The sequence below is a fragment of the Choloepus didactylus genome, chromosome 6 (genome assembly GCF_015220235.1).
Source record: "Choloepus didactylus isolate mChoDid1 chromosome 6, mChoDid1.pri, whole genome shotgun sequence".
Lineage (NCBI taxonomy): Eukaryota > Metazoa > Chordata > Mammalia > Pilosa > Megalonychidae > Choloepus > Choloepus didactylus.
Genome location: NC_051312.1, coordinates 18,242,088 through 18,262,720, shown reverse-complemented (window position 1 = coordinate 18,262,720; position 20,633 = coordinate 18,242,088). Strand labels below are relative to the sequence as shown.

General features: G+C 33.8%; 1 protein-coding gene across 1 annotated transcript; it reads right to left on the bottom strand.

The window, feature by feature from the left end:
* Positions 1-13,329: 13,329 nt before the first annotated feature.
* LOC119538585 (olfactory receptor 1440-like) lies at positions 13,330-14,271 on the bottom strand. The gene has a single exon (XM_037841664.1). It carries the CDS (start codon positions 14,269-14,271, stop codon positions 13,330-13,332), a length of 942 nt encoding a protein of 313 aa, XP_037697592.1.
* Positions 14,272-20,633: the final 6,362 nt, after the last annotated feature.

Here is a 20,633-nt window from a genome sequence, read left to right as displayed (position 1 = left end):
CTGATAAAGGCTGTTTAATTATGGGGCACAACATAACCACAATCTTTAGAAACTACTTTCTCCTGAGGGCTTTAGCTTTTGTTTTTGACCTTTAATCTTATCTGCCACAGAGAAACAGTTTACATTCATTCATTGCATGCTAATAATAAGATTATGAAAAACACAAAATATATTAGACAAAATAAGTCTGGGTGTCTAAATGGCATCTTTAAAAAGTCAGAATCAAACTGGTTTCTTCTGTTACAGAAATATTAAGAATTTATTCCAGAGTTCAAACATTTTCAACAGAACTTTTTCCTTCAATAACAAGTGTAATTCAGTGTGCAATAATTGTTGATTATGAACAGCTTCCATATTGTTATGATATAACTAGAATAATCTCAAATTTAAAACATTATCCTTTAACAAATTTTCAAATTTTACTATGCTATCAATCACATTGTTTAGTTCAGCTGACTCTTTTGTGGCAGGAATTTCTCGATGATGAAGCAGTGCTCTGATTTACTTAATAGTGAAACTGCCTGAGGTAACTATCCAAAAAAGGTTTCCTATCTTTATAGCTGCTTTTTAAGAATATTCACCATCACAATTTAGTTGATAATGCAATTCATATTTTATACAGTTTTGAGCTAGTTGCATTTGTTGGTAATGGAGTTGAAAAAAAAAAACACAAATAATTCCTTCAAAGCTCCATCATGTTCAACCGCACATTAACTAAAAGAAATTCCATGTTACCAACATCTGGGCAGTCATCAAGTTGTAATAAAAAGATATTTTGCCAGAGTTATTTGTTTTATGAGTTGATCTTCCCTATCATTAGACAGTTGTGAAGCTCATAATGTATGTTATTGGAAAGTGGCACTTGAACTACCTTTTTGGCCACAGATTCAACCATTTTCAAACAAATGTCTCTGGTTCAGTTTTTAACTGTCTCAATGGTTGTATATATTTATTTTATTATTTGCAACCTGAAATGTTACTTTTTATAAGAAGCTCATAAAGCACAGATATTTATAAGTAAAATATTGAACAACTGTTTTTGTCAGCTTTTTAGTTTGATATATTTCATTTCAAATTTTTTTGGTTATTAAATTATTTCTTTATGTTTTGCATGTCAGTCAATGTTGCTTAAGTTTTAATGACATTCTTGCCTCCTTACCCAGTCCACTTTTGCAATTAACACTGCGTTTTTTAGCATTACAGCATCATTTATGGCAACAAAATTGTACTTTATATATGATGTATCATATGTCTGGGTAAAACAACCATGAACTCATTTAGTCTTCATTTATTTGGAAACATTTCCATTATTATTGTTTGTTTACTACTATGGTTGTATTTAGAAGTCATATAACTTTTTGACAAAAAAATTCCCAGTGATTTATTTCTACCATACACAAATTAAACTTAAAATAAATAACAAATTTGTGTTTTACTTTTTAGCCTATGATCCATCTCAAGTTAATTTGGGGTAGGGATTGTGGTCTACTGTCTCCATTTGGTTATTCAGTCATTCTAGCCTCATTTATAAGACTTGCCTTTCCTCATTGAATTGTTTTGGCACATTAGTCATGAAATAATTAACCATGTTAGTGTCACTCTATAGTTGGTCTCCCTATTCTTTTCCACTGATCTAGCACTCTTCACACCAATACCTGTCCTGATTACTGTAGCTTTATGGTTAGTCTTAAAATCAAGTAGTGTAAATTCTCCAACACTGTTCTTTTCAAGATGGCATTTGCTGGCAGACGGTTGTGGAAAGATGGCAAAGTAGAAGCTCCAGGAATCAGTCCCTCCACAAAACCACCATTGAACTGGCAGGAACTGTCTGAATCAAATATTTTGGAACTCTGGAGTCTAAGGGAACTCTGTGCAGCATGAAGGGAGCAGCAGAAAGCAGAGGCTGGTAAATTGCCATAAATACTGGTGAATTTCACCCTCCCTGCAGTGACTATGTCCCCCTTTCTGGTGCCTGCCCTAAGGCTTGGATTGAGAGCCTTTGTGTGACCTTGACCCAGTTACTGGATGTTTCTGAACCACCGTTACTTCAGACTCCTAAAACAGGGATGTGTTGATTGTTTGTAGTGTTGTGGCCATCTACCATGAGACCATACATGTAAAGCATCCTGCACTATGACTGGCACAAAGTAGGTTGCTCTTTAAAGGTGACTGCTATTATTAGAAAATTATCGGGGACAGAATAGGCATTCAATAAATGTTCTGTTATTTAACTCCTCACCATGACTCAATTTATAACAAAACTGCAGAGAACTTTATCTTATATTATTTTCATTCTTATTACACATAGATAACATACAGTGATTTCCCCAGCTAGGTTTTAATTTCCTGAATGCTGGAGACATTTTCCTATACCTGTGATTTCGCTTTCTCTTCTCTTGCTCTGAATACTGGCTCTTAGCCAGCAGCACTGAACATGGCACTTGATGTGGTTGAATCTTTCTACTACTTTATGATAAAAACATTGAATACCTTAAAAATGCACAGAATATCTTCAATAAGTATTTTAAATGAATTAAGTCACAGCATTATGTGGGGAATGAATATTTTGTGTTTATCAATATACATTTCATTTCTACCTTCACTTCTACTACAATTGTGTGAGTTTGGAAGTCTTGGCCTTTCTGGGCATCTACCCAAAGTTAAATGCTGCCAATAAAAATTTTCTAGCATTTATCAAATGGTGAATAGGATTGATAAAAATATTCTGAAACTGTGAAGTCATTTTTCTAAAATCTCAAGATAATTGGTTAGTTCAGGAAAAGCAAATAAAATATATTGAATATTTTGTATCATCGTAGACTAATTTTTTTAGTTGACTAAACCATTTCACTTCTCACCAGACTTTGCAGTGTGTTTTAGAGAGCTGTGAGGAAAGTTATTATATGTTACTTTATATGTTACTCTGTTACTCTGTATTGGTGTCATGGGTTCTTATTATTGTTAATCATTTTTATAGTTAATTGTAAAAATTATCTCTCAAAGATTTTCTCTTATAGTGGAAACACAGTCTAAGGACAGTGGCTTTCCTGGATCTTTCTTCCTGTACTAAACAATTAAAAGAAATAAGAGATGTTAATGGTTGGCTAACAACCGTTAACATGGGAAAGCTAAACTTTCTAAGCAGGAATCTTAAGAAACAGTGATGGACCATGAAGTAATCAATTTCCTAAGGGTGCTAAATGCATGGAGAGGAGTGGCTAACACTGTCAAATTAGAAACTCAAAGGAATTTTCCAAGTTATAGCAAACATGGCTTCTGAAAGAATAAGAACTAAAAGAAGGTTAAGGATACATGAAAACCACTTTGTACACCAGTTATTTCCAAACACACCCGAAATGCTATAGGTCTTGAATAGTAGGAATACAGAGCTATTCATAATATTCCTAATAGTAAATAAGATTATATTTTGATACAGGATAAGACTAATACAGGATAATTAAGATGTAAAGATTTTTTGCTTTGGATTAAAATTATATTACCTCAGTGTGATAATAAAGTTTATCTTTTACTGATTTAAATAATTACTCTTTATTGATCACTTATTTTGTGGCAGGCACAATTATCAACAATTCACATACATCTTATCTATTGCCACATAATATATGAGCATTGTTTTCTCCAATTTTCAGATGTGTAAACTGAGGCACAGGGAGGCTAAGTAATTTGTCCAAGGTCAAGCTGTTAGTGAGTGCCAATATTGAGATTTTTGGACCAGGTCTAATAAACTCCAAAATTCTTTCCCTTGAGCACTATGCTGTGCAAATGGACACTCTGAAATATTGTTTTAATCATATTAAGTGAATTGATTATTAATAACTGCAGCTGTTGATAAGCTTTATATTTTTTAACATGACATGGTGTGGGGGTTGGTAAATGAAATGTTTGCATATACAAAGGTGCTGGAAAGACATGGCTGTTTGCAGGAGGGAGGATACCAAATCAGGGCTCAGGGTCCTTAAACACCAATCTTACTCTGCTGCTTGCCAGTTTAACCCAGGTGAGTGTGAGCTAGGTGGCTGCTGATGGTGTTGACTCCATTGGAGTCTTGGAAATCTGGTAGCATCAAAACCTCTCTCCAGGTTCAGACTCTCAATGTGCCCCAGATCCCTGGGAAAGTCATTGAATACTTACTTTCAATTGCCTTCTAAAGGAGAATTCCTATGAAAGAATCTTTTCTCCTCCAAACTCTGCTTTGGTCATGGAATCTCCTGGACAGCCATGCTAAGAGAGGTGTATTCACCTGGGTAACTCAAATGCCTCCTTGGGGTCCAAGGTGGACAGAGGATAGCCAATTAACTTGTCTGGGTAATTATTCCTTAATGATTGTAGCAAAATGAGAGAGATTTCCCCTACTGATTCCATTTTTACTCTATGGATCCGTCAAATTCAAAATGCTTTTTTTTTTGACCAAGTAGTCACTAGATTAGGAAATGCACCTTAAGATATCATCTTAATCTAGAGTCTCTCATTAAGGATTGATTTTTTTAGTTTTTTCCATTAGACATGGAATGTCATGATGTACTTGTTTCACCCAAAATGTTATCATATATATTATTTAAATGATTCATAAACCTCAGCATAAATTTCAGTATTAATGGTCATATGATGTTCCACTTTATACAAGTCACTTCTGTTGAATTCTAAGTGGAATCTAAATTTTTGCTATGAAAATAATTCTGAAGCCAGTGTGCAATATTTCAACACTTCAGATAATATCCATAAAATAATTTTCTAGAAAGGAGTGTTACTGTCTCATTGCAAATGTGTTTTCCTAGTTTTCCATTTCCATTTAATACATCTTTTTTTTTACATTCATAATTTTTTACATTCATACATCTTTCTGTTGTAATTCATTGTAATGTATGCATTGATTTTAAGGATTATTCTTCCCTTTCATGAAGCCAGAGAAATGTTTACTGATTTTTCTTTGATTTTTTTCTTGACTTGGCATTTTTTTTAATTCCTCAAACAATCCAGAATTTATTTTAGTTTACAGTGTGAGTATTAATTTTTCTTAACTAGCTTGCCATTTAATTTAAAAAACAATTTGATTTTTTCAATGACTTGGGGTAACTCCTTATAATATAAATTCTTTTATATGTAAGGGTTATGAGCCACTTTGGTTAAAAAGGTTGTGATGGTTAAGTTTGTTTGTCAACTTGGCTAGGTTATGGTGTTCAGTTGTTTGGTCAAGCAAACACTACCCTGATTGTTACTGTGAGGGTATTTAATGGATTTAAATCATTAGTCAGTTGATTGCACCTAGGGCTGATTACATCTACAATCAACAAAAGAGATTGCTTTCAGCAATGAGAGAAGTCTCTTGCAATCATTTGAAGATCTTAAAGGGAGAACTGATGATTTCAGCAACCGCAAAGAATTTCTATCTCTACTTCAGCCAGCCTGCTTCTCCTGGGAAATTCGTTGAAACCTTCAGCAGAATTCCAAACTTGCAGCCTACTCTATGGAATTTGGACTTGTTAATCCCCACAGATGTGTGAGCTAATTCCTACAATAAATCTCTTAAAATTTACATACAAATATATATCCTGTTGGTTCTGTTTCTCTGATGAACCCTGACTAACATAAGGGTCTAAGGGTCAATTTATACCTTGAATTTTATAGGCAGGACTAAAAAATGTAACATACTTTGCATGTGATTTTATTTTTGCATTTTATCACATTGCATTGGAAATTAATCTTTCTCAACAGTTGGCACTCTAGTAGGTGCCTACTAAATTTTGTTGACATAAATGATAGATTAAGTGAATACCAGTTGGATTCGGCGATTGAAGAATTTTATATTGCTCATTTTTGTGGTTCGGTGTATAACAGTACAACTTGTTTTTTAGCCACGCCTTGCTTGGAAGCATTTCTTTACTGGGCTGTATGACAGCGGTTATTGTCATCAACTCCAAATAAAAATCTCTCTGGTGGGTTTATAATAAATGTGCAGAAGATGTTCTTAGTACCTTTTGACAGGAAAAATCATGAGAGAATTCCAAAAGGTGGTGTCCATTGTGAATGTTCAGGAATCAGTACTCTACTGCTTGTTACATGTTTTAAATATTGGCTTCTGATAAAAAACACTTACCTTGGTTCTGGGCCCCATTCTTGTTCACAATAAAAGAGGAAAGAATTTTTATCCAATCCACAGACTCAATCCAGTTTAAGATTTTTTGTCTGGTTTTGGGTATTAATATTTAATACAGGTGGTCGTTGTTCATAGTTCCAGTGTTTCTGTTTCTCAGTCTTTCTCTCTTTATATCTTTATCTCTATTTCCATCTCCATCTCCATCTCCTCTCCATCTCCATCTCCATCTCTTTCTCTATCTCTACCTCTCAAAGCCTCTCTACTCACATCTTCTGATAGGTCTCTAGATCCACCTAGAGCCTTGTATCTATTACCCTGCTATGAAGGAGACAGTGAAGGTGTAAGTCTGTTTATGTGATTGCCTATGTTAGAGGGAAGGGGTTGCACTTCTGGTCTTCTCTATTTTTTTTCTGTTTTCTAGCATCTTCATTGGCCTGGTCTATGATGTTAGATACATCCCAGATACTAATGCTATGGTGGCTTTCTCTCTTATGATACACATTTTTGTATGTATTCTAAAATTCTTCTTTGTAATCAATTTTTTAAAGTAGTTTTACTGGGTAAATTATAATATGCAATTATTTTCCTGAAAAATTGTGCAAATCTGTATTTTCCTAAATGTATATGAGTGCATTTTCATCAGTGCTTTGGGGATCTTCTAAAGTCAGTGTTGACTCTTCTCTGGGATAGGTCTAATTTGGATTAAAGGTAAATAATTATATATGAGCTTCCAAATACCAAGAGACTTAGATACCTGCCAAATCTTCATTCTACTGCCTCTTTATTTCCTATGCAAAACAACATTAAACAAAATTCAGATATTACCCACAATTCCTGGAGTCCAATATTTCTTGTATTTCTTTCTTTTCACACAACTGTTGTGATACATACAGCATCTCCTACTTGACCAAGGGTAGACCTTGTCCCTGCCCTCCTCCTCAAACATCTCGTCTCATAACACCCTGGAAGCACATCAAGCTTTGGCTGCTGCAACCTTGAGTGCAGCCCACCCAGACTGCATCTTGTTTATAGAGAAAAAACCACTTACCCAGTTGTTTTACCAATACTTGCACACAAGCCCCTGGGACTTGGCCCCTTTTTTCCCCAACCATATGTAATCTGAGTATGCATGGGCATACTCAAGTGAAATTCTTCGCTTCTCATATCTATTGCAAGGTAGTTTCAGCTCTCTGTAAATTCCCCTAACAAATGCTTTTGGACTAATTACTCTGGTGGTAAATGCCGTTTTCTTCAGAATAACAACCGACCCCATTTTAGGGTGGTTTGAGTGAATGCTGGCTAGGTCTTCCCCTATTTCTTCTTCCAGGATGAGTCCTGCTGCTGGGTCAATAGGATGCAATACCAACTATATAAACCTTTCTGGGCCCTTCAACCTTTTGGCTTTGCCCACACCGGGCTACCAATTCAAATCCAGATGCATTTGTCTACCTACTTCAACCTTTAAAAAAAATCTCTTGAGACAGCAATGAAAATGCAACTATCTCATTTGATGTGAGTTCTATGAGTATATCCTGGTTATCATTTAGGAGCAACTAACTTTAATGGAAAATTGGTATTTCTTGGCAAAGAAATCTCTTAAATATTACATAGTACATTTGTTACAAGAGATGAAATTGATCATCTGAAAAATGAGTACAGTGAGCTTGGTAAAATTCACTTATTCAAATTGGTCAACTTCATCTCTTTGTCCCAAAAGGAAGAAGATATAATTAATTTTATGGTGAGTGTTAGGGGTTTTCAGGCCTAAAAATGGAATATATATTCTTCCAGAACAATTAATCTCTAGTCAATATCTATAATTACTTTATATTGCTCTTGTTAATTTGGCAGGTAAAATGTGGTACTTGGCTGTAATTTGAATTTATTTGATCATTTTAATGAGCTATTTTTCATCTATTTGTTTAGACTCAATTTCTCTTTCATAATTTGGTCTTTTATAGGGTTCTTAATAGTTTGTTATTTTTCAGTAGAGTGGATGAAACTGCTATCAAAATTTTAACCCTTTATAGATCATCATTGCTTGATTTTCCTCAAATTGCTGCTTGCCCTCTGATTTTATTTGCATTATCTGCAGACAGAAATTTAAATTCTTCATAGTACCAAATTGTTTTCTTTTTGGTTTCATTCACTAATTAAACTTGTTAAGCTCTTTCTCATTTACAAATTACATTCATTTGTATTTTCATGGGTACATTCATCAATTTTATTCATCTATACTTTTTATAGCATATACTTGTGACTTAAAATGGATTTTGTTCATTACACTTCAATCCACATGGCAGCAATATTTTATGTATTATGAAAGAAATGCACACTTATTTTATTTTCTGAAATATTTAACTAATATCAGAATCCTAAATTGACATATTTCTCTCAATAATTTGTGGATTTTTCATTTATTAAAAATTTAATTTTTTTGAAACAGGACAACTTATTTTATGTATTTTTGCTACCAGAAGGCAAAGAGGATTTTTAAATAAATGATGTATTCATTTTTAGCTACTTTTATACAAAGTGACATATCATGCACAATTATTTTTTCAGTTTTTAAATCTTTCCACATTGTTTAAATTATTGTCTGAATTGAATACTTAGGAAGAGAAGTCATTTCTTATTAACTACTTATTCAAAATGTTTCATTATTGCTATACTTTATTCTCCAAGTTGAATAATAGTATCATTTTACAAAGTTCCTTCCACTCCCCCTGTCCAAAAAAATCTTTTTGGGATTTGGACTCAAATCAATTTTAACAAATTTCTTGGTTAAAACAAAGTTTTCAATATTCTTTCTTCAGTTCAAAGAAATCACATTTCTTAAAATTCAATAATCTTGTTGTCTTCATCTGTTTCATTATTGCTTTTTGAACTTCCTATGACATTATACTGGATCTACTGGAACCAACCCTCAGCTTCATCATCTGGCTCATCATATCGATCTCTTTATACTTTCCCACTGAATTCTTAGGAAAGATCTGAGGGTAGTCCTTTAATTTGATGTTCAGTTTTCTGAAACATCCAATTTGCCTTTCACTGCCTCAAAAAAAAATTCAGTACTCTGTGTTTTTATCTGAAATTAATCTTGACTTATTTCAAGTTGTTTCCTTTCTAGGATTCAATATCTTCTGACATCTTGCTAAGAATACCAATTTGAGAATGTTTAAGCTTTTTTTGGTTTCTCCCAGGAAAAATGCTCTAACTATTTAAATGTGTGTTATTGTTTTGAGCTCTCAAGCCCTTTCATATAATGTATAACCCTGCTCTGTTTACTCTTAGAGAGGTTAGTTTATACTGGTAGAGTATTGAGAGTTAAAATGTGTATTCTGGTGGGGTGTGTCAGTCCCTGTGTCACTATTTCAGAATCATTCAAGAAAAAGGAAATGTTCAGGTCTCCCCTCTCCACCCTCTGTCAGATAAATATATTTAGTTTTCTGTAGGGATTAGGAAGAGAGCTGTAATTGGAAGATATGTACAAGCAGGAGATTTCTTTTTAATATCTCTTTTTGCAATCTAAAATTATCTAAAAGATTGGTTTTCTTCTCTGAGAATAACCAACATCCTGGGGAGGCAGCTGACACAGCCCCGAGAGCAAGCACCCCTATGAACCACTTAATGTGCCAGTTTCAGGAACTCCCTCCCTGTGGCAGGTAGACTAGTAGACTTGCATCCACATGTACCACACCAAATGACCTGTGGCTCCACTACTCCAAAATTGCAGCTGTTACTCCCTGCGGGGGGAGGGTGTTCTCTTTCACAGAAGGCTGCATTGGTTGATCATCCCTTCTCATATTCTGATTTCCACATTCATTCTATCTTGCAGAAATCCCTGTAAGCTTCTGTCATGGGAGGCATGTTTCTCTGGATTTTAGCACTGATATATAAATATATCATAGACATACGAATTTAAAAAATTTCCCAAGGTTATTTGTATAACTTTTCCTTTGGTTATTTGGAAAGAGCAATAATTGTATTAGACAGTTTATCAATGGTCTTGATTTTTCCCTCCTCCTTGTATCCATGCCTTAGCAGAATTCTTTCTCACTGACTTTGGGCTTGGCCCTCTGATTTTCTTTGGACAGTAGCAAATGTCTCCAGCAGAATGTTATAGAAATATTTGCATTTTCTGCTTCTTCTCTAGAACAGCCACCAACACAAGAAAATGACGGGGTTTTCACAAGAGCAAGATGGGGGTTGGAGATCTTACTCATTCCAGTATAGGCTAATTCTAGACCAGCCCCATCAACTAAACAAAGCCATATTTGTAAGTCCAGCCAAGATCAGTAGAACCACCCAGCCGACTCTTGACTTTTAATAAATAACAAATGATTGTTGTTTCAAGCCACTAAATCTTGGGATGGTTTGCTACATAGCATTAATTATGTCTACAGTTAATTGGCACATGGGCACACAGTTAAACACATGGGCTCATTAAGTCTTTGCCTTTAGTTTTCTACTTTAAGTCAAGACATAATTCAACATAGGACATATGTTGAAGGCCAAGACAAATTGCTGACAACATGATATTTCTTTTTAAAAAATATCTGAATGGATGTCTGATTAAAATGGGCCTGAATTTGTGTCACAACTTCCAAATATTGCCAGGCAGTTGCTTTTTCATGATAATCCATTTGTCCACAATTGCTTATAGCAAATATTTGGCCTATTTTCTCAAACAATTTCTGTCGGACTCAATCCTAATGGCTTTTGGGACAAGATTGAATTATGGCCATGTTTAATGCACATTCCAGAATTTCCTGGAAAGTATAATTATATTCAATTTTATTTTTTCAATGAAAGTGACTCATTAAATGTTACAGCTTTTAAAATTACAGGGACACTGTGATCGTGCCTTCAGATGAGAACAGTTCTAATAAGTACTTGCTTGTCAAGTGAATGCTAATCTTCTAGAAGCAGACCTGGTATAGATATAGCAATCAATTGGTCCACCCCCCTGGATATGTCTCAATTTAGGAAACTTAGGGACCAGTTCCAAACCCCACTTTATTACCTTTACTTGCAAAAAGTAATATATTAGGAGCATTATGCAAAATGAGATACAGGTATATATTTCCCAAATTTGAATCTACAATAAATGAGCTAGTGCTGAACAGAGCAACAAATCAGCTGGGTTAGGGTTCCTTTAGCCTATGCTCAGACTCTAGAAGCTACCTAACCGCCTTCTCTTCTGCTATCACAGCAAGGAAAAATACAGCCTCTTAGACCATGACTAAGTACTCCACATCCAAGAATGCTTCTATTTCCATTCATGATGCTAAATGCCTGAAGTAGCCCTGAAATCCATTAAAATATTGTATGATAGAATTGATAGATGCAGACCATTTTTTCTTTAGTACTACATTTTTTAAAAATATACGTGTTCTTTTAAAAATATCATCAATGCAAAAATGCTAAGCACAAGTAGTTACAAAAAAGAAACAAATGGTACTATCCTGGAGTTATTCTTTAATTTCTAAGCTTCTGGCATGACTAATTAATCCCCAAACCTTTGTTTTTCATGAGAAATTCCTGCAAGGGAAATGTGTCCTATATATCCACAGACAATATGAAAGTCAGAATGAAAGGGATGCTGGTTCTCTGTGGAGATAGGATTCAAGGGCCATATCACATTTTTCTGAGGATTATGTCTTTCATAATTTAGAGTATTTTGAATTTTACATAACAAAGCATTTCTGCCAGCTATAACACTGACTTCAAGCACTACTTGTCCTCAGAGATCTTAATAATCTGTAATCATAAAACATTAAGCATCCAACCAAGCAAAATGAATGACACTTAAAAAGTTACACTTCTCCCTCACCCCTACTACATAAGTCAGCTGATGTTATTGGTCTTCAGGCTAAATTTGAGGGAGGTCTGAATGGAATCACTACGAAATGGTAGTGCAGAAAAAGATCTTAGATGAAATCTAGACCTGCAGTTCCATATCTAACTGTTCTTTACAAAATTCTATCCAATAACTGCAAATCAGCTGCTCTTCAAAGGAACTTTGCCTTCTACCTCCAAGCTCCATGAAGTTGGATTTTACTCCAGGGAAATGGAGTTTTAGAAACAGGATCTTCCAATTTTCAGTGCTTACAGTTGTCCAAAAGTTTTGCTTTATGTTCTTACTACGTGAGCACACATGGGTGTTTGGCATTTAAACTTCTGAAAACAAAAGGTTAAATGTACATAATGCCTTTTACCAGGAATAATTTATTAAGAATATTCCTGAATTTCTGGCCTAAGACTGTAGAAATCACAATCCTACCGGAAGATAGACAGCAGGACTGTGCTTTGTGCCCTGGCTTCCTTTCCTTGGTTGGCATTTTTAATCTCTTCCATATTTCTCTGTCTTGAGGCAATTCCTACCAAGGTTCCAAGGAAACAGCCAAATTTAGAATGTTTAATGATCCCAGAAGTTCATATCATTATAGCTATTTTTTTCCATCTACTTTCCATTTGTTGATTTTTTTGAAAAGCAACTGCCCAATAAAGACTTGTTCTACTGAACAAACAAACAGAAAAAGCAACATGAAGATATTTGAAGTGTCAAAATCAGAGAATGACAAAAAATGCTCTAGCAATACCTGTCTAGCCTCCTGGTCAACCAAAATCTTAAATATGGCAGACATGTTACACTTTCTTATTTTGATGTGAAGCAAACAAACCTTTCATCCAGGATGATTTATTTTGCTTTCAACACAGCCATAAATGAAGAAATTATCCACAATGTCCAGAGGTGAAAGAATAGATCAAGAGTGAAAACAAACCTGATTAGCCAGAAAATTATTTAAAAAAAACATATTTCTCATTGCTAATAGTAATCTCTGCCCTATCCAAAACGAGATGCTTTGAGGATGCTTGTTAGTCTTCTGGCAGCCTTGATCAGTAGTGGCATATCTGGTCATTGAGGTATTGTCATGCTAGGTGGGGATAGAAGATTGAAGTTGAAGTGACACACCATCAAACCTGAGGATTTCTTGACCTATTGACTTATTTAGGATAAACTTAAGGTATGCTGAAGATGTTGAGCTCACAGAAACTTCTTGTGCATTTACCTGGTTTTATGCCAATCTTGGGCTTGTATTACAAGAGTGTAGCAACTGTAATTCTGCTAACATTTAGGAGAGTTTACAATCAATATCATGCTTGTCATTTCTCCTACACTGTTTATATATGTGGAATAAATTCCATGATTAGTAGCACCAAAAGAAGATTCTCTTCTTCCATCTGTTTAGGGCATCTTTGATTTCCTTGTTCCTCAGGCTGTAGATCAATGGATTTAACATGGGGATTATAACAGTGTATAAGACTGATGCCAGTTTGTTTTGGCTCAAGGAATCATCAGAGTTAGGATACATATAAACAAATATACCAGAGCCAAAGAAGAGGGTCACTGCTGTCAGGTGAGAAGCACAGGTGTTGAAAGCCTTGGCTCTGCCTTCAGCTGAAGTGATTTTCAGAATAGTGGCAACAATATAACCATAGGATATTATGATAACCAGGACAGATGTGAGTCCAAAGATGACTGTAAGCACAGATGTCATGACTTGAAAGAAAAAAGTGTCAGAGCAGGATAGGGTCAGCAGCTGGGGCAGGTCACAGAAGAAGTGGTTGATGATATTTGGCCTACAGAAATGGAGCTGAAGTAAAGCACAGAGTTGGATAAATGAGCCAAAGAATCCAGTTATAGATGATCCTGCCACCATCTGCACACAGAGGGTGGGAGACATAATGGCTGTGTAGAGCAGAGGTTTACAAATGGCAGCGTATCGATCATAAGCCATGGCCGCCAGAAGACAGCACTCAGTCAAGCCCAGGCTAGAGAAAAAGAAGTACTGTATGGTGCACCCCATAAAAGAGATAAATTTTTGCTTCTTGAAGAAGTCTGAGAGCATCCTTGGGGCTATAGTAGAAACATAACAAATGTCTAGAAAGGACAGTTTACTGAGGAAAAAGTACATGGGTGTGTGCAGATGGGAGTCCATCCTGATTAGGGTGATGAGGCCCACGTTCCAAGATACTGTCATGAGGTAGATCCCTAGGAATATTGCAAAGAGGACAATGGTGAGCTTTGGGAATTCAGAGAATCCTAAGAGGATGAACCTGGTAATTGTACTGTTTCTTCCCCTTGTCATTGTATTGGTGATCTTGGGATCCGTAAGGAAAGAAGAGAATGAATCTTTAGGTTCAGTTGTTATTTCAATTTCTGCTGAAATAAACCACCTTCTACCCACAGTGAATACAGAAAAAAAAAAAAAAAAAAAGAGAAATATTGAGCCATTTTACAGGAAATAACCCTGTTTTATTTTGCCCCTAAATAACTACAATGGTTCTGTACATTAATTTTCCCACAAGTGAAAGGGGATAATTACACCTTCATCATTAACCCATCAGGATCTATTTTTTAAAACCCATCAGCTCTCAAAAAGACAAAAAACAAAAACAAAAACAAAAACAAAACGCACAACAGCATTTAAAAAGCACCTTTTAAAAGCTACTGTAGAAATTTTAGGCCATCAATGGAATTTTAACTCCTGTATATGGGTTAAGAGGTAAAAGCATGGACTTAGATGTCACACAGCTGTTTTTGGATGGTGGCTCTGCTACCTGCAAATTCTGTGATTCTGAACAAGTTGTCTAATATCTTTTGCCCAAGTTATATCATCTGTAAAATGGGTGTAATAGAACCTATCTCATAGGATTTTTTGAGGGGTACATTAGTTCATGGGTGTACAGTGCCAGCCATGCACAGAGTAATTGCTATATAAAGTAGGGCCATAAGTAAAGAGAAGATAGAAAATATCTGTCTAGTTTAGTTCTGAAGCACTTCTGTTTATGAAAATCTTATGAACATTGGAAGTTAAAAGATCATAGACTATTTTTGAAATGATAAAAAATGATTAAATATCAGCCTTGATTTTATAAACAGTGAAAATATTTTTTGAGAATGGGAGTGAAAAAAAAGACATTTTTGGCTAGGCATAAAAGAGATTTGTTACCAGCATACCCTCACTAAAAATATTTTAAGACAGAAGGAACTTCATCCCAGATGGAAGTTCTGAGATATAAGGAGGAATGAAGGACAAATAAATTAGCAAATATTTAAATAAATAAATATTGACAAATAAAGTAAACATAATAATGCACTGTGAGGAAAAATAAACAAAGGTTAAAAACATGAAAAAATATTATATGAATCTGAGGAGGGTACCTGGTTAGAAAAAAACATGTTCTAAAGTTTCTGTGTTGTTCCAGAGCAGGGGAAAAATATTGATTAATTTAACCTTGTGATAAAAAAGTATGTGTCAATACTTCATGATTAACCACCAAAAAGCTAGAAATATATTTTTATCAATTTCAGAGACAGAAGGAAGACAAAGGATGGGGAAAAATTAGTCATTCCAAAAGAAGGGAAGAAAGGACATGGGAAAAACAAAACAGAAAAGATAGGAAAAATGGAAAGTATGGGGAAAAAAGTTAGAAAACTAATTATATCAGTGATACCAATAAATAGAACTAGTATAAATTCTCCAGATAAAAGTAAAAAATATTTCAGGATAAACAAGAAAATAAATATTTAGCTATAATGGTGTTCTCAAGAGACATATGTAAAACCTATGACACAAAAAATTTGAAAGTAAAAGTACCTAAAATATATATATAAAATATTGGCAAATACTAACCAAACAAAAGATGGTATAGCTAGATATTTATCAAACAAATAGACTGCAGGGCAATTCACCAGGAATCTATAAAGATCAATCTTAACAAAGATTATTACTTGAACTAACATGTCTCCAAAAACATGAAGCAAAAATTGACAACTTCAAAGACAGTTGGACCAACCCAATAACATCATGAGAGAATCCAACACATTTCATTGACTGATTAACTAGAAAAAATATTCAGTAAAGATATAGGATATTGATATAATATAAGTTATGAAATTTGATCAACACTAATTATTCTCCAAACTCCTGCTGAATATGCATCATTTTTAAGCAAACACTGATCATTTAGGAAAATTGGCTATATACAGGCCACCAAGCAAAATTTAATAAATTTCAAAGGTTTGGAAATACAAATAGCATTCTCTGATTACAGTGTGATTAAGTTAGAAATCAATAACAAATTGGTAATTAAAGAAATGTCACAATTGGAAACTAATGCTGTAAACTATTCAGAAGTCAAAGAATAAATTATAATGATATTAGAAGATACTTAAAATTAAATATAGTAAAAAGCACTATTTATCAAATCTTAACTAAAGATGTACTTAAAGAGAAATGATTGCATATTAAATGCATGTAAAAGAAGAAAGACTGAAAACTAATGATTCAAGCATAAAAATTAGATAATTAGGAAGGATCACAAAATAAACCAAATAAGTAAAAGGAATTTTAAAACAATTCAAGAAAATCAAAAGTTGGTTCTTTGAAATGACAAAAACAACAGATCTGTTGAGATCAAAGGAAAAAATAAAAAGAATGGAAAGAAAGACTATTGATATAAAAGAATTTGAATCAGTAGCAAAAATCTTCTCATAAAGAAAACTCCAGGCTCAAATGGCATTATCAGCAAGTTGTACCAAGAATTCAGGGAAAACAATAAACCCAAACATACACAGAATTTTCTAGTGTATGAAAGTTTGGAAAAATTTTCAATTCATCATGTGAGGTTATCAAAAAGGAATATTGAATCATAAATATTGCAGCCAATCCTACTTTTGAACATAGATTAGAAACAGCATGAATGAAATTTTGGGAGGCTAAATCAAACAGTATTTAAAAATAATACTACATAATGATCAGGTTGGGTTTATTCCAGAAAAGTGAAGTTGGTTTAATATTAGAAAGTCAGTTTATATAATTCATTACATTAAGAGAATAAAGAAGTAAATAATATGAGATGTCAGTAGATGCATAAAAGAGATTTAATAAAACTAAAGTCCGTTTTTTTTTAAATTAGCAAACAATGCACTTCAGGAACTTCTTTAACCTTGTAAAAGTTATCTTATACTCAGCTTCAAGAAATTATATCCTTACTGGTAAAATATTAAATGCATTATGCTAAAAGTCAAAACAAGGAAATAAAGCTCACTATCACATACTATGTTAAATTTTGCCCTAAAGATTCTAGGCAGTGTAATGAGGGAAGAAAAATAATGAAATTTAAAAATCAACTTTACTGAAGTATAATTTACACCCAATAAAACATATCAATTTTAGGTGTTCAGTTGACAAATCTGTTTACCACTACAATCAAGGTTTAGAACTTTTCCTTCACTCCAAAATGCTCCCTTGTGCTTTAGGCAACCACAGATCTGCTCTCTGTCATTCTGTATTACTTTGGTCTCTAGATTTTCAAAACAATAGAATCAAACAGAATGGGCTCTTTTGTGTCTGCCTTCTATCACTCAACCAAATGTTTCTGAGATTTATCCATGTAGTTGCATTCATTAGCAGTTTGTTCTTTTAAATGGCTAATATTCCATTGTAATCATAAATAAGTGAATTCATCCATTCCCTTATGGACATTTGGATTGTTTCTAATTTTTAGCTATTATGAATAAATATTCCATGAATATTTGTTTGTAAGTCATTGTGTATTTTTTTCATTTTTTTTTTTTTTTTTGGGTAAATACTTTGGTGTGGAATTGCTGGGTTATATGGTAAGTAAAGAAACTGTTAAATTATTTTCCCCAATGGTTGCACCATTTTTTAACAGCTTTGTTGCTACTTCACAAACCATACAATTCACCAGGTTGTACATTCCCAACAACAGCTATGAGAGTTTCAACTTTTGAGGGAAAGATAGGAAAAAAGTGTACTTTTGTTAACTCCAGAATGTCTGATTACCTTTGTAGAAAACTTGAAAGAAATTACAGAACAATTGTTAGAATTTAATCATTATTTTCAGATAATCTGAGTGTCTGTGAAAAATCCAAAAGAATGTACAGACATCATTAGAATTAATAAGAGTTTAGCAACATCAACATATTCATATATATACACACAAATCAGTGTTTAAAAATCAATTCAATGTCTAAACTTCAGCAAGAATAGTTAGAAAATTTAATTGAAATGTATCATTTAAAATAGTACCCAGGAATAAGTTTGAAAAAGTCAGGAAACATGCAGAGGGAGAAAATTATAAACCTTTATTAAAATGCCAAAGAATACCCAAATAAATGGAGAGATAAAATGTGTTCATGGATTAGAAAACAATATTTTAAAAATGTCAGTATTTCCCAAATCAAATGCAATCCAAATAAATTACTAAAGGTTTGTATGGTTGGTGTGGAACTTGGAAATCTGATTTTAAAATAAAAGTAAAAGCAAAAGAGCAAAGAATAGCCAAGACACCCTGAAAAAATAAGTGGAAGGTAGATGGAGTTGCCGTACCAGATCACAAAAATTATTATTATACAGCTATGTTTAATGCAGACTTTGTTGTATTGGCATAGGAAGGGACAAATTTACCAATGGAACATCATAGAGTGTCCAGAAAGAGACCTAAACAATTATGGACACTTGATAGAGGACAGAGGTGGTACTGCAGATCAGTGGACAAAAGACGGAATTTTAAATAATTCTGGGACAATTGCATATCTTTAAAAGATTGAAATTAGATCTTTCCCTCACATCATTCACAAAAACCTGTTCAAGGTGGATTCAAAATTGGAATGGATTGGTAATGTGAAACTTTTAGAAGCAAATATGTGGGAATATTTTATGGCCGCAAGGTAGAGAGGTATTTGTTAAATGAGACAGAAAGTGCAGACTGTTAAGGAAACAATGATAAAATTAACTACATTGATACATGTAACTTGTATTCATCTAACCAACCCCATAAAGAGAATAAAAAGACAAGACACAAAAATGAAGAACATGTCAAAATGTTGATAACTGATGAATGGTATTTAGAATGTTTCCAGAATAGTATTTAGAATTAGTATCTAGAATATAGTGAATCCCTATGCATCAAAAAAGAAAAAGGTAAACAGATGTTCAAATGGGCAAAATATATCAATAGGAAGTTTGTGAGGAAAGATGAATGACAATGAAACACATTAAATAATGTTAAATCTCATTAATAATCAAGCAAATGTGATTCAAACAGAGTGATACAGTTTCAAACTCATTTTGGCAAAAACCAAGAAGTAGGAAAATGTCAAGTGTTGACTAAAACATACAGCAAGAGTCCTTATCCTCTGCTGATGGAAGTGCAAACTGTTACAGTTACTTTGGAAAACAGTTTGGTAATGCCTAATATAAAAATATACATATGATGAATGCCCCAAATTCCAATACTAAGTATATTTGCTAGAGCAGCAGTTGTCCAACTGCTGAGTTTCCCTGAGTCACTTTCACATTGTCTTCAAGGTCAAAATTATACATGGATAAAAGATCAATTCAAAGGCAAGGTAGACCAGTGGATTTTAATGTGATTGAGTACAAAAGCTCATTGATATGGTATAAAATTTTGCATTGCAATTAACCTTTAAGAAACTACCACTTTCTGACTTATGGCTTAGTATCAAAGAATATTATACACAACTCTCATAAAAGACTATTAAAGGGCTCCTGCTTTTCCAATTGCATATCTATGTGAGGCCAGATTTTCTTCAGATATGTCAATCAAACAGTATATGGTAATAGATTGAATGTAGAAGCAGAGATAAGGATCCATCTGCCTTCTATTAAACAGACATTACAGAGATTTTCAAAACTAAAACAATGCCACTGATTTCACTGATTTTGGGGGGGGGATATAGCTATTGATTATTTGTAGATTATTTTATTAACATAAATTGCTCATGTTAACACATAATGATGAAGAAAATGAGCAGAAAACAACCTGTGAGTTGTAAGTGGCTAATATCTGTCAAGAATGTTTGCTGAAGAAAAGGAAAGCATAAGCCTGAAGAAACAAACACACAGCTTCATTAGAAGCAACTGCAACTTCCTTGCCATTCTCCTACAACATTGTCTCACAAATTATTAGTCCTGGAAGATCTTGCCTTATTCTAAGCATGAAAAGGTGCCACCATACAATACAAAAATGTTGCAAGCAAAAGTGAAAAAAAAAAACACACAAAAAAACAAGAAAAAGTAAACAGGTGAAATAATATCAGAAAAACTGAGTTAGGAATTTTCTTCAAACATATTGTGAAATCAAGGCACTTGAAGGAAAAAAAAACCCTCTATTAAACAGAAATTCAGAAAATAGATGCAGGAGCTTAGCAGAGAAAAGGAATGGCAATAAAAGGAGATGAATAATGAGGAGCAGAGCTGAAGCACGAAGAGGAAGAAAAAAAAAGTCACCATCACAGAAATCAGGTCCAGGATGGAAGCGGGGGGTGGGGCGGGGGAGTGGAGAGGAGACAATATACCAATGAAAATTCAGTAAAGGACAGGAAGGATAGCCATTTAAAAACTAAGCAAAATAAAAATGAAAAAGAATTAAAGAGGATTATTGAAAATATAACACACAT